Source organism: Chaetura pelagica, unplaced genomic scaffold (genome assembly GCF_000747805.2).
Source record: "Chaetura pelagica isolate M959 unplaced genomic scaffold, ChaPel_1.0 scaffold7, whole genome shotgun sequence".
In the NCBI taxonomy this organism is placed as follows: Eukaryota; Metazoa; Chordata; class Aves; order Apodiformes; family Apodidae; genus Chaetura; species Chaetura pelagica.
In genome coordinates this window covers 2,501,555-2,514,291 of record NW_009953920.1, presented here as the reverse complement: position 1 = coordinate 2,514,291, position 12,737 = coordinate 2,501,555, and the positions used below count along the sequence as shown (strand labels likewise).

The window sequence follows — 12,737 nt, the reverse complement described above, 5'->3', positions numbered from 1 at the left end:
CTTCCCCAGCCACTCGTTGTGAATTATCATGTAAACAAGTGGTATTCATCCCATATTCACAGCTGTAGAGTCTGTCAAGAAACAGGACCTCTCCTGTGCTGCCATACATGGCAGGTAGATACACACAGCAGATTTTCATTTCATTCCAGTCTCAATTCTCCATTTTAGTTCTCATTCCAATGCCACAAACCCAGTTCTTCCTCTCATACAGCATCAGATCTGCCCAGGTAACGTCCATCATGTTGGTAAGGAACACCCTCAGTAGGGTGTCCATTTGGGTGGACAAGGGCATGATCTGCCTGAACAAATCTGCTGGCAATCCACATGGGTTTCAAGTCATTGGAGTAAATACAAGGTTTTTCACTGATTTTAACAGATAGAATTAAACAAATCTCACACACAGAATTCATTCACGTATCAAGCTGCAGTTGCTCCTAAAATCTGACTGATTTGGGAAAAAATAGTCTTTTCTTTCCTGTTTCAGACTAACTGAGCTGTATCCAACTTCTGAATGAACAGGATTTACCCAAAGAAAGACTTTTTTCCACCAATACTGACTGGTTGTAATTATATATAGGTTCACAACATTTATGCTCCCTTATTAAAAACTTACCCAAGTGATAATGTAGTAAAGAAATTAATGTTCTGTGTTTGAAAGAACAACTGTGCAGACTGAAGTTTGCTGCTGTATCAATATAGCACCAACAATGCTGTAATTAGAAAGTAAAAGGCAAACAGAGAATTGTTAACAGGTTTTGTGCACTGTTCAGGCTTCTCCTAAAACTAAAATGCTTCTTTAGGGAAGTGATAATGTCTTTATACATGATCCTGGGACTAGTGCAAAATGCTAAAGACCCATCCCCACAGGTGTCACACGACACAACTGCATGACTATATTTGCAAATTGCTCCATTTTCTGCAGTTCTATTCTAATTTTATCTGTATGTGTAATGAATGTCACTGTTTCCAGGAGTTATTTTTTTTTTCTTAAAGGCAGGATGTATATTATTTTTAGCAGTGACCCATTCACATGCTGAACTAGATAAAGAACACAAATGAAGGGTAATAATGTGCTGCTTCTAGCACCAAAAAAAAATTATATATATAGAAAATAAATAGATTCAGTAGAAAGAAGGCAGATTTCTTTGTTGGCACCAGAGAAACTGAGCGAGTGAACTCAATATAACATCTACCAAAAAATAAGGTGTATGTTCTATTCTGGTTTGATACCCATGTAGATTCTGTTTGAAGGTAGATGATTTCCAATGTGCAAAACAAACCCCAAAAACCCAGACAGGCACAACTACTGATTAGAGCAAACACATGGTACAATTCAGGTCAACTGGAAGAAAAGGTCAGGACTGTGGTGGCACAAGTTCTGCAGATGAAGTAAAGAGGTGGAAAACTCACCTAGAACTTCATTCTAGCTCATACTTCTTTATAGATAATACTATGTGAATACTACTAAATGAGACATCTCATTTTCGGATGCATCTAGAGAGGGGGGAAACACCTCAGGAGGGAAAATTATGTCTAGTATTTGCAGTCCTCCAGGATCTGCTCTCAGGGATATTTCCAGCTGAATCAAGTGGGAGCAACCACAGGAAAGCTTGCTGCTGCTAGGTTCCTATCTGCCTGGAAGGACAGCAACACACCAGAGCAAGGTAACATTGCTTTGTTCTGGCACATACCAGAAGGCACGGGCTATAGCCCAGGCTCTCCAGCTCTCTGGGAGAGCCTGGGAGTCACAACTAGTCAAGAAGAAGGTAACGAAACAGAAATAGCAGCTGCTTGATGGCAACAGTGAGCTCCAGCCCAGTCTCAGGAACAGATTTTCTCTGCCTCTTCACAGTGCTGTTGGATCACCTCGGCCAGGTCAAGACACCTCAGAATGCGCCATTTCTCAGCAGCCAGCTCCTCCTTGGATACCTGGCCCAGCAGTTTTTTGGCAAAGAGGTTCTGATCCTGCATGAAAAGGCCCACTGCAGACCTTGGGGCTGGAGGGAAGTTCTCCAGGCAACCAGTTGTGAAACAGAAGTTGATTTTCTTTTCACGTCTCATCCCTGGTCCCCTTTCTTCAATCCAAGTCAGAGGTCTAGTGTGGAGGAGCAGAGAGAAAGATCAGTTTTTATAAGAAATGGAATCAACAATTACAGTCAATGCTTTTTTTCTCAGTATTTACAGAAAATGCCCTAATAAATGGACCATTTTTAAATTTCAGTCATTGCATACTCAGGTAACATGTTCTGACCAACATGCTTTGTGGTTACAGAGTTGACCACCAGATAAGAGTCTTAATTCTGCCACTGCTTCATGCCATGACTTTCAGCACACCATCTAAGCTCTCTCTAGGTTTTTTCTCTCCTGTGCATCAAGTGAAGCCAACAGTGTCTGTCCATCTCACAGGGAAGAGGGAAGTTAAATTAGTTTGTTTGTGGACTTAGATGAAAAGTGCAGTTAAACATCCAAATATTTTGTGCGTGATTCAATCACAGCCAAACTCACCAGGTCCTCAATGTCTACTCATTCCTCCAGCCAGAATAATCACTCAGACACGTAGTGACAACCCGGGTGCTACCCTGCAAGCTGAACAGCACCCTTTCAGCATGAGAAGGACAGACAGCAAGTTCACTCTTGCAGACTCCAGCATCTGTACTCCCTCTGAACTTTTCAGATACGCTTATTTCTCTTCACTGCGAGCACCAAGTTGATCCTAGAGATTACACCAGATGATGTACATTTTGCTTGTTTCAGCCACGTAGGCTCTCAAGCAGGTCTTTCTTCATCAGAACAAAGTCCTATGCCAATGCAATAGCTACAACTTCCAGGCCAAGCACTGGTGCTGCTGGATATTGACTGGCATAGCTCACAGGTCCTGGCACTTTCCTCCCCAACTTCCCAGCTCGGCGGAGGAAAGAGAAGCCATGGGAGGTGCTGAATCTCTTCAGGGGTCTTAACAGATTCTCTGGCCCAACACTGCAAACGTCTGCCAAAGCTTTGAGCAATGATCCTCAACATCAACAAGAGCCAGGATCCTCCCCTCCTTCTCTTTTGTCAGTTGCCTAAACCCCAGCATTCCCTTTCTGCTGCTCATCCATCAGCGATTCGCTACTGTCTGTATTTAGAGGATGCACATTATTTTTCTTATTTGGTTATTGATGGTCCTTCCACAGCCCTCTATGGCTCACTTTAGTCTGTCACTCACAAATTATGAGGGGATCCATATTCTTCCCCAGCATGGAAGAATAAATTCTGTCTCCGAGTACTGCCCATTAAATCTTCATTATCATTAGATCTGGAAATAAAGTCCTTGTCAGTCTACCCTGAGCACATTCTGCAGAGCACACAGCTTCATGGTTCTGCACCTCTCAAATTTAGGCTTTAGGATCCAGTTACTATATTCACAGAATTGTATCAATTATTCTTTGCTCACCTGTATGGCCACACCCCCCCTACAAATGAAGCATGGCCAGACAAACTTGATTGAACAGAATAAAACAACTGGAGAGAAAAAAAATATAAACAGCCTGCAAAAATGCACACACATGAAAAAGCCCTTAGAAGACTAATAAATGTAAGGACAATGCGTATTTCAGGAAGTCCCAAGGCTACATGTAGCTAGATGCCAGCAGGGTGCTTGAGGGCTATATCACTCACTGTTTTCTATGTCTTCATTCTCCTTCCCTGAGGTGCTGGCTGCTGACTCGGGTCAGAGGAAGGTTGCTGAGCCAGTTTTCTGTTCTGCAGGCAATTGTTATTCAAAGCTGCTTTATCTCAGGGAGGGATGGAGAAGCCACTAGGCAGGCACAGGCAAAGGTCTCCACCATGTCATAGAGGGGAGTCCACAATATGATTCCAAACAGGCAGTGTCTAGGCAGGGTCACCTCCCAGGGGTGATCTAGAGCAAATGCACACCCATAACCAGGCTCAAGTGTATGTCGTCTTGTCTAGCTTGGGGAAGCCACTGAACAGTCATACACAATGGGCAGAACTTAATCAAAGTGATTAAAATTACTGATTTAGATCAGAGAGCAGAGAAATGTTGGTTTGGCTAATAGATTTATCTTCTCTGATTGGATTTTTAGTTGTTTTCCCAAGGAGACATTGAATCTACTTGAATGGTAACCAAAATATGGTATTTTTTCATTAACAACTTCTAAACTAAAATTAGTCTCTTTTTTTTTTGCTATAAAGATATGTATGCTGCAAGTCTGCACACTATTTAAGCCATTTTGGAGCTTAAGAAACAGCTTTGTATTTTTCCTCAGAAAATTGTAAATAACTGACTTTTAAAAATAGGTAATTTACTCATTTTGATTAAAAATGTGTATCAAAGTATTATCTGACTATGCACATAGTTAATAATTTCAAAGTGTTAGTAGTGTTACTTAGAAGCAACAAATGCAGTATTTTTGGTAGCTGAATAAAGCCACGTTATATATGTTGGACAGTAAAGAAGAAAATTCACCCAAACATCAACAACCTACTTTTATACTGACTTCTTACAAAGCAAGCACTATTTGCAGTGGAAAAAAAACACCCTGACTTTTTATGTAATCTTGTTGTCAGACTAGCAGAGCTCTCCTAGCAACTTTTTATTCAGAGATTGGAAGAGACTTTCTGCTTTTTTGACTCCCTGTTTCTTCAAATAATGACTCGCCCAAGTTGGACTGTTCTAGTTAAATACACCAAAATTAAGTGCACACTCATTTCACCTGCAGAAGAATTAAGCTGGTTTCATGCTTGATAGAATTCTGGGTCCAGTCAGCTTAATATTTTGTATAGCAACTTCTGCAGAAAGTGTGTATTACATCATTTTCTATGGATGTTCAATTGGAAGGTTTTTAATAGACTTTATAAGGTAAAATCTCAATACAAATGTAATTTTAAACAGTTATTGCCAGAATATGCATTCAGAAAATGTCTTCAATTTCATTTAAGCTTCCTCCTTTCCACGTTTTGAAAATGCCAATATTTTTTACTTACCATGCAATCAAAAAAACAGCTACTTTAGCTTAGATGGGAATTAGACAGTTAGACCCTAGTTAACATTAAAAGAGACACTTCTCAAATCATTATTTCTCCAGCTCACACTAAAAAACATTTTTTGACATTTACTGTGACCAAGCTCTGCAATCCTGGGACAGGATCTGTAGCTCCAAACCAGCTGTGCTGTCAGCTGAGGTTTGGCTTTTCCTCTATCGCTCGACATTTTACCACAGAGTCTGTCAGCTCGACTGTCTTGGAAAGACAACAGAGGCAAAGGTCACCTCGCAGAGGGCTGGGTGTCAGGCATGAACACACACCTCCAAAATCCCCCCAGGGACAGAGGAGCAGCCAGAACGGGCTGTGTGGTGGGGACAGACTGTAGCCTTTGCACAAATCCCTGCTTAACGGGCGCAACCCAGGCTGCTGCATTCTGCACCTGCTGTCCTTCCCAAGGCAGAAAATAGGCTGAATTAACCTCTTTTCTCAAGGTTAGCATGTTCACCTCTTTAGAAAACGGGCTGAGACAGCTCTCAGGAAAGGTGCAAACCCTTCCCGTGCTTCAGCACAAGAAAGGTTGGAGCAAATTTGAGCCACAACAACCACCACCATGACTGCCAGGCCATAACGTCTCGTGATGGAGAGTGGGCCAAATTCTCTGCTGCTGTAACTCCCCTGACGTCAATGGGGGAAGGTCAGCAGGAAACACCCAACAGAACACAGGAACACTATGTGACTTTCCAGCTGGGGTAAACTATCCCAGGGCCATAAAGCTGACTGGCCCCGAGGTCGTTAAAATGCTCACGGTGACAAAACACTTACTGACCCATCCAAATAGTTAGTAGTGGGCTGAGAAAGCAGGTATTGAGTGGTGTAGAGCAGGGGAAAAACAGTAATCCAGAGAGGGTTCTGTATCCAGCACATATCACAGGGGGAGGCTCAGAACTACCTAGGAAAAAGGCCGGCCAGGGAAATCTTTCAGCCACCCGCTAGTTCCACCTGCTGGAACTAGTTCAAAATCTCGCTCTGCACAGATCTTTGCAGCTACTCGTGTTACTGGCAAATCGCTAAGAGGGTAAACAGAGCTTGTATAGTTCTGTCTTCTCTCGAGTGCATTTTAAAAAGAACTGGAAATGATGTTTTATTTAAAGAGAGAGGAAGATTGCTAAGACAAGATGCTGATCCCACGAGAAACTGCAGTGGGCTTTTGTAGGACTGGCTGGCAAAAGGCTTTAACTTAATGCTTTAGTAGTTCAAATGAGCCCTGATTATTCACTCCTCAAATAGCTAGTCCTTCAGGTTATACCTTTTTGAACTAAACGTTTATCTACAATCCTTAAAGTAGTAAGCATTCATGTTAGGTGTCTATTATGTTCTTTAGTCTCTCCTCTCTTCTCTCTCCACTTCTTGCTCCTCTCTCCTCTCTTCTTTTAATTGTGTTCTATCAGTATGTGTGCAATACAAAAAAGGGTAATTTATTACAAATATAGGCCAGAATATTTTCCCATGGGGTCTAATCTTCTCTTGCTCTCCCTGGTCTTCTCATCTGCCTCTTGTCATATGCCTATGAGGGGGCCATCTGGCTCAAAGGCAGTGTCTGCTATATGGAAAATAGGACAATAGGAGTGAAGTGAAAGGAACAAATTGTTCCATCACTATTCCTACCTCCTAGGAATGCACTTGCATAACTTCTCTATACCTTTTCATGTCAGCCAATTCTCCAGCTGCATCTATAGCATGCAGCAAAATGGCCTCATAATAATAACTTCAACCATCTGAAAGGACATGACTTCCACACAGATGGCCCAGAGTGACCAAACTGGAGAGTCTTCAGCAAAATACATCACCAAACTTTGGACCAAGTAGTCAATCCACAGTAGGAAACACTATTCAACAGCAAGGTTATTGTTATAATAAAAGCGAGATCAAACTCATCATTATAAAATGCATCATCAAAAGAGTTTTCTGCAAGAAAGTCATAGTGTAATGATCAGAAAAAATTACAAGTAATCCTGCCTGCTAGATTCTCCCTCAGTTTAACATGCTCAACAAAAGCAAAAGACAAGAAATGGCAGACAGATTGGTGTCCTCAGGAAAAGTCAATGAAACTTCAAAACTGCGGAGTAGGCATCAGTCAAGTGTAAATTTTGCACATTTCTGTTCAAAACGTGCCATTTTCTGTTAACCTCCAGCTAGTACTATATATTAGCACAAGCATTATAGTGCTATCAGTTTATTATTATTACTGGTGTATCACCTTTTCAAGCAGTCATATATTTTCAACCTGTAAAGAAAGGTTAGCTTTCAACATACAACTAAAATGTCTGATGCTAAACAAAAAATACCCTTTCTCTGAACCATTTTTATGAAGGCAAGAGAAGGTTCTTTCAGTCTTGGGCATGGTAAAACGTATTATGGGCCTATTCCTAAATCCAGACATCAAAAAAGAGCTATTTAAACCTCCTTGTGCTCCTCAGCAGACATTGTTAGGTAATAGATTCACTGTGGTCCCCCAGAGATCAGTATTAGGCCCAATCCTGTTTAATATCGTCGTAAGTGACCTGTATGTTGGGGACCAGAGTGCCCTGATGAAGTTTGATGACACCAAGTTGAGTGGAGAGTTTGACACTCCCAAAGGGGGAGACACCCTCAAGGATGACCTAGACAGGCTGGAGGAGTGGGCTAGCAGAAACCTTATGAAGTTCAACAGGGAGAAGTGTAAGGTCTTGCACCTGGTAGCACATAACCCAGGAGTGCAGTTCAGACTGGGATCCAGCCGTCTGGAGAGCAGCCCTGTGGAAAGGGACCTGGAGGTCTTGGAGGATAACAGGCTCAATGAGTGAACAATGTGCTGCAGTGGCAAAGAAAGCCAACAGGATGCTGGGCTGCATCAACAAGGGCATCACCAGCAGAGATCAAGAAGTCATCATCCCACTCTACTCAGCACTTGTCAGCCCACATCTGGAGTGGGTTGTGTTCAGTTTTGGTCCCTGATCTACAAAAAGGATGTGGACAGGCTGGAGAGGGTCCAGAGAAGGGCCACAAGGATGATCAGAGGACTGGAGGACCTGCCATGTGAGGAAAGGCTGAGAAGATTGGGTTTGTTTAGCCTTGAGAAAAGAAGGCTTTGGGGAGACTTTATTACCATGTTCCAATACTTACAGGGTGGCTACCAAGAAAATGGAGACTCCCCCTTTACAAGGAGTCATATGGAAAAGAGCAGGAGTCATGGGCACAAGTTGCTCCTGGGGAGATTCTAATTGGACACAAGAGGTAAATTTTTCACCACGAGGACAGTCAAACATTGGAATAGTCTCCCAAGGGAAGTGGTAGATTCTCCCACATTGGAGAGTTTTAAGCCTCAGCTTGACAGGATGCTGAGCCACCTTACATAAACTATAGTTATTACCCAGAAAGGTTGGACCAGATGATCCTTGAGGTCCCTTCCAACCTGGCCTTCTATGATTCTATAAGAAGTACATTCAAGTCTGTTTCTCTTGTACACTTTCATGCCAGCCACCCATTCTGCTTCCACCAGAGGAAGAGAGGATGCAGAATTCCTGCAGATGATAACCAAGCAGCCTGGCTCACTTGCTGCTACAGACATTACTCACTTCTTGTTTGCTGTCTGAAAGTGAACAGTCATCCTGGAATAATTCTTATCCTTCTGCTTTTCTCTTGTGGCAGAGGTAACAGTGAGGTCTCCAAAGAGGTCAATCAGCCAAGTCAGTCGGGCAATTCCACTGAAAGCGGGGAATCCTGTTTTGTTTTCATCAAGGACACTACCTGGTGAAACAGCAACAGAAAGTCTTGAGAAATGTTAAAGAAAATAATGTCCTCTGCATAGGAAATGCTGAAGAAGCTGCACTGTTGCAAGCTTAATGACCAGGGTGTAAAAAGGCCAAGAGTGAATGGACTGAGTAGGAAATGCATCAGTTGGTGAGTTACAACAGAGAAGGCTGCACAAAGTACATGAACAACAAACACTTCAGGACATGTTGAGGACAGGAGGGTGTACATAGATCTGAAAAGGGAATAAAGAAGGAAGAAAATAATGGCTTGAAAGTCATTGGGGTGAATCACCAGTACAGAAGACTGAAGGTCCCCACTAGAAACTGGGACACTTCCTCAGAACTCATCCTCCTCTCTGAGACCAATATTTGGTCACTACCACCGAAGTATGTAAGGGATGAAGAAGAGACCTGTCCTCTATACAATGCAGAGGCTTGCATTCTTCATCAGACAGAAGAAAGCAAAAGCCCATAGAAGACAACTGTTAAGGCAAAGGTGTTTTCCAGACAGTTCTGTAATTTTATGGAAATACCCAGAGCTGATACCTTGGTCTCTAGTCACTTCATAGAGAGACTTTTGTCTAAATGGTCTCTGAATGAAGCCTGGAAGGATTGGCATCCCTGTGGAGCAGGCAGACAAATCCAGATTGTCTTTAATTTCATTACAGATACTGACCTGTGAAATGCAATGTTCCCTTCACCAGGTCTTTCCCAGCCACCTCTTTCTTCAGCTGCTTATACTCTTCAGTCAGAAGTTCAATGTGCTCCACATGGAGGATTTTATCTGCCATTAAAAAGAGAAAAACCTACCAAAAATCAGGACAGATTAAATAAGAGGCACATCTAAGCAGTAAAGGCTGCAGCTGCCACCAGTGGGAACTCAGAAATGTTCTCATGCATGGCTGGCAAAATTGTTTCAGGAAGAAAACCATACACAGGCCCCACACTGAGGCATCTATCTGGGTTAAGGATTTTCAGGAGACAACAAATATAGAGACTAGAGGAACAGCAGCCACTACATTTAAAAGAAACTTGGTTATGAAACCCAATACCCAACGAAGGCTAAAACATTAGTCTTCAAAGTAAAAGATGGATTAATTCTTGGCCTCTTTCTGCTCACATTTCCTTATTCTGCATTTTTTTCCTCCTAGGGTAGTAGGAAAGAAAAAGGAGGGAAGAAACCAGCATAATACTCAGACGCAGATTGTAACAGTATGTCAAGGCATCCCTCCCTCCATTGCGATTAATGGGTTTACTTTGGAATAGAGGCTATCAGATACATGTTGAATGTGGCCCTCATTCAATATGTGTTTCTCTGGAAGGCTTCCAAGAGAGTCAATTTAGGCTGCTGACAGTAACTGCTGCTGCTTTGAGGGAACAGGCATAAATTCTGCTCAATGGGAAGCCATTTGGCGAGCAACGAGGCAGTGAGTGGTGTGGGTACGGGGAGACAGCAAAGCAGAAATCCTGCACCTCCCATGTTTTAGGACAAAAGCCACAAGGGAAATTTTGAAGAAGCAGTGCTATAAATAGTGCAGCTTGTGCAAATGGTTTGTGCTCTGCTTCTGCCCAGCACTGCTCTTTTCCTTGCAGCCTCATACCTCCCCACTGGCCTTAGCTGAACTACCAGCTTTTGACCCTTGGCCCCACAGGGATGGGACCACAGGCTTTCCAGAAATACAGAGCTTTTTGCTCAGAGACAAGCTGTCTTTCAGACAGGGATGCGTGGCTGGCCTACAACAGCACAGGCAGCTGTGTTTGACCAGCACATCACAAATGCTAGAAGGCTGGTAAGCTGTTTCCAGTTTTATTTTCAGGAGGAGAGAGAACAGGGAACTGTACGAGTCCAGTGGTGACACTCATTAAGTGCTTTACTGTCACTGAGACACAAGTTTCCTTCTCTAAATGCATTCTTCGTGTCACAAGCAGAGACCAGCACTTTTGTGAAGGCAAACATACTTTACTCTCAGCATTGACATTTGTGTGTTTATTTCCCCCTTGGCACACATCTTAAATCCTAGATTTACACACCCCTGAGACAGGAACACTCCCTTGTACATCGTTTTTACTAGTGGACTGGAGTCTTGCCTTGAGTTTGATGCCTTGGGTGCTACCCAATGGGTAATACTGCTTAGACCCTTGAGAACAAATGCATTACCTTTCTGCTCAGCCATCTCCCAGAGCTCGTGGGCTGCCTTAGCAGACAAAGCCATGGGGTACTCAACAAGGACATGCTTCCCAGCTTCCAAAAACATTCTGAAAGGGATACAAGATCAGTCTTTTAATAATCTTTCCCCCATGTCAGCCCCCATATGGAGAAATCACAGCTTGGAGTACCAGAAATAAATGGTGACTTTCCTGGGAAGGATGCTTTGAGGAGGCACCAGGAAAGCTGGGTTTTAGTTCTCCTTTTTCCACAAAATTCCCTCACTGACCTGCAGCAAGTCAGTAAATCCCGCAGCACTGAGCATTGCAACTTCTAACTTCCAGATACTTGAATGGCTGGAGTGGGGCACTGGAGTACCCTTCATCTATATCATTTGTGAGGAAAGGCTTTGAATCCTGTTTTAAGCTGTGTCTATCAAACACAGGCCTAGAGGTACACAACTGGAACTACTTGGGAAATTAATGTATCCTAAATTCTACCTTCTTCTAGTACTTATTGGGTGCTCTAGGGAACTTGCTATCATTCACTTCAGACTTTTAGTCTGGCAGTCTCTCCTCTGCAACAGGTTACACAGCTCCTCTATGCTTCTAAATTACAGGGAAAAGGATGGGAAAATGGAAAGAAAAAAACCCACCAAACACCTCAAAATACCTGATAGTTTCTTCATGGCTTCTGTTTTCTGTGCTGATGAAGGCTGCATGTATCTCTTTGCTTCTCAGAGCATCTTCCAGGCTAATCTGCTTCACTTCATTGATACTGCCAAAACTTCTCCTGCATATTTAGCACAAATGAAATCAGGGCTTCACCATCACAGCCCATTCTTCCCAACCGCATGCTGTGTAGCAGCACTTAGAAATTGTTCCCATGGACCACTGTCTCTCTGAGTTCAGCCAGGCATAAGTGAGGCAGCTTGTGATCCAGAAAGGGCACAAGTCTTTACAGACAGAAGCAGAGTGCAAAGAAGAACAAAACAGATGGGGCCAGTGAGTAGGTGGTGGCATCAGTACAGAAATAGTCCTGCTATCTAAGCATTTTTTTGTTTTGGTGTGGGTTGTGGGTTTTTTTGTTTGTTTTGTTGGTTGTTTTGTTTTATTTTTAAATAAGCATCACTACAAAAGAGCCATTTTAAGAGCAACTTGAAAGAGGACAGTGCTCCTATGGGAGAACTTCTCCCCAGCATGCTGAACACAGGCAGAGTAACAGGCAACTACAAGTACAGAGAAGTAGGAGAGGGGAAAAAGCAAATGCCTGGCTATGATTGCTTCTAACCAGCAACACACACATCATGTCAGTGTTAAGGGGAAGGCTCTCTTATCCACCTGAAATGAAACACAAACACACTCCTCTCAAAAGTTCTTTGCATTAGTAAAGACTGGAGCAGACACCTTGACAGTGTTAGGATACACAGCAGCAGGGCAGACCACAAGCAGGACTTGAAAGCAAAGACTGCTAATGTCTCTGTGTGATTGGGATACAAAGTGCAAGGCAACATATCCAAGCAAGCTGCCTGGGAACCTTCTGACAGCACTGTTTCTCAACAAAAGTAGTAGAAACCCTGTCTCCAGTGTTTTTCAAGGCTAGCCAGAGCATTAGCAAAGGCATCAGCAACCAAGTACGTATTTGGCAAGGAAATAAACTGGATGACCTAATGGGTCCTTTCAATCTCAAATAATCCTGATTACATGATTTAAATATAGTGGGAAAAATACATTCACAGTCTGAGATCCATACATGTACTGCCTAACTATTAAAAACCTTCATGCTCCACTGTTACGGGGCAGCCTAGCAGGAAT

General features: G+C 42.8%; 1 protein-coding gene across 1 annotated transcript in view; it reads right to left on the bottom strand.

Moving 5' to 3' along the window:
- Window positions 1-1,816: 1,816 nt before the first annotated feature.
- Window positions 1,817-12,737, bottom strand: part of BLVRA (biliverdin reductase A) — a 30,037-nt gene continuing 19,116 nt past the window's right edge. Inside the window, exons 3-7 of the mRNA XM_010001528.1 lie at window positions 11,596-11,715; window positions 10,936-11,033; window positions 9,454-9,561; window positions 8,601-8,772; window positions 1,817-2,095 (exon numbers count right to left, since the gene is read on the bottom strand). Of these exons, the coding sequence (XP_009999830.1) occupies window positions 1,822-2,095; window positions 8,601-8,772; window positions 9,454-9,561; window positions 10,936-11,033; window positions 11,596-11,715 (772 nt within the window). The 3' untranslated portion in view covers window positions 1,817-1,821. The remainder of the gene's footprint in view (window positions 2,096-8,600; window positions 8,773-9,453; window positions 9,562-10,935; window positions 11,034-11,595; window positions 11,716-12,737) is intronic.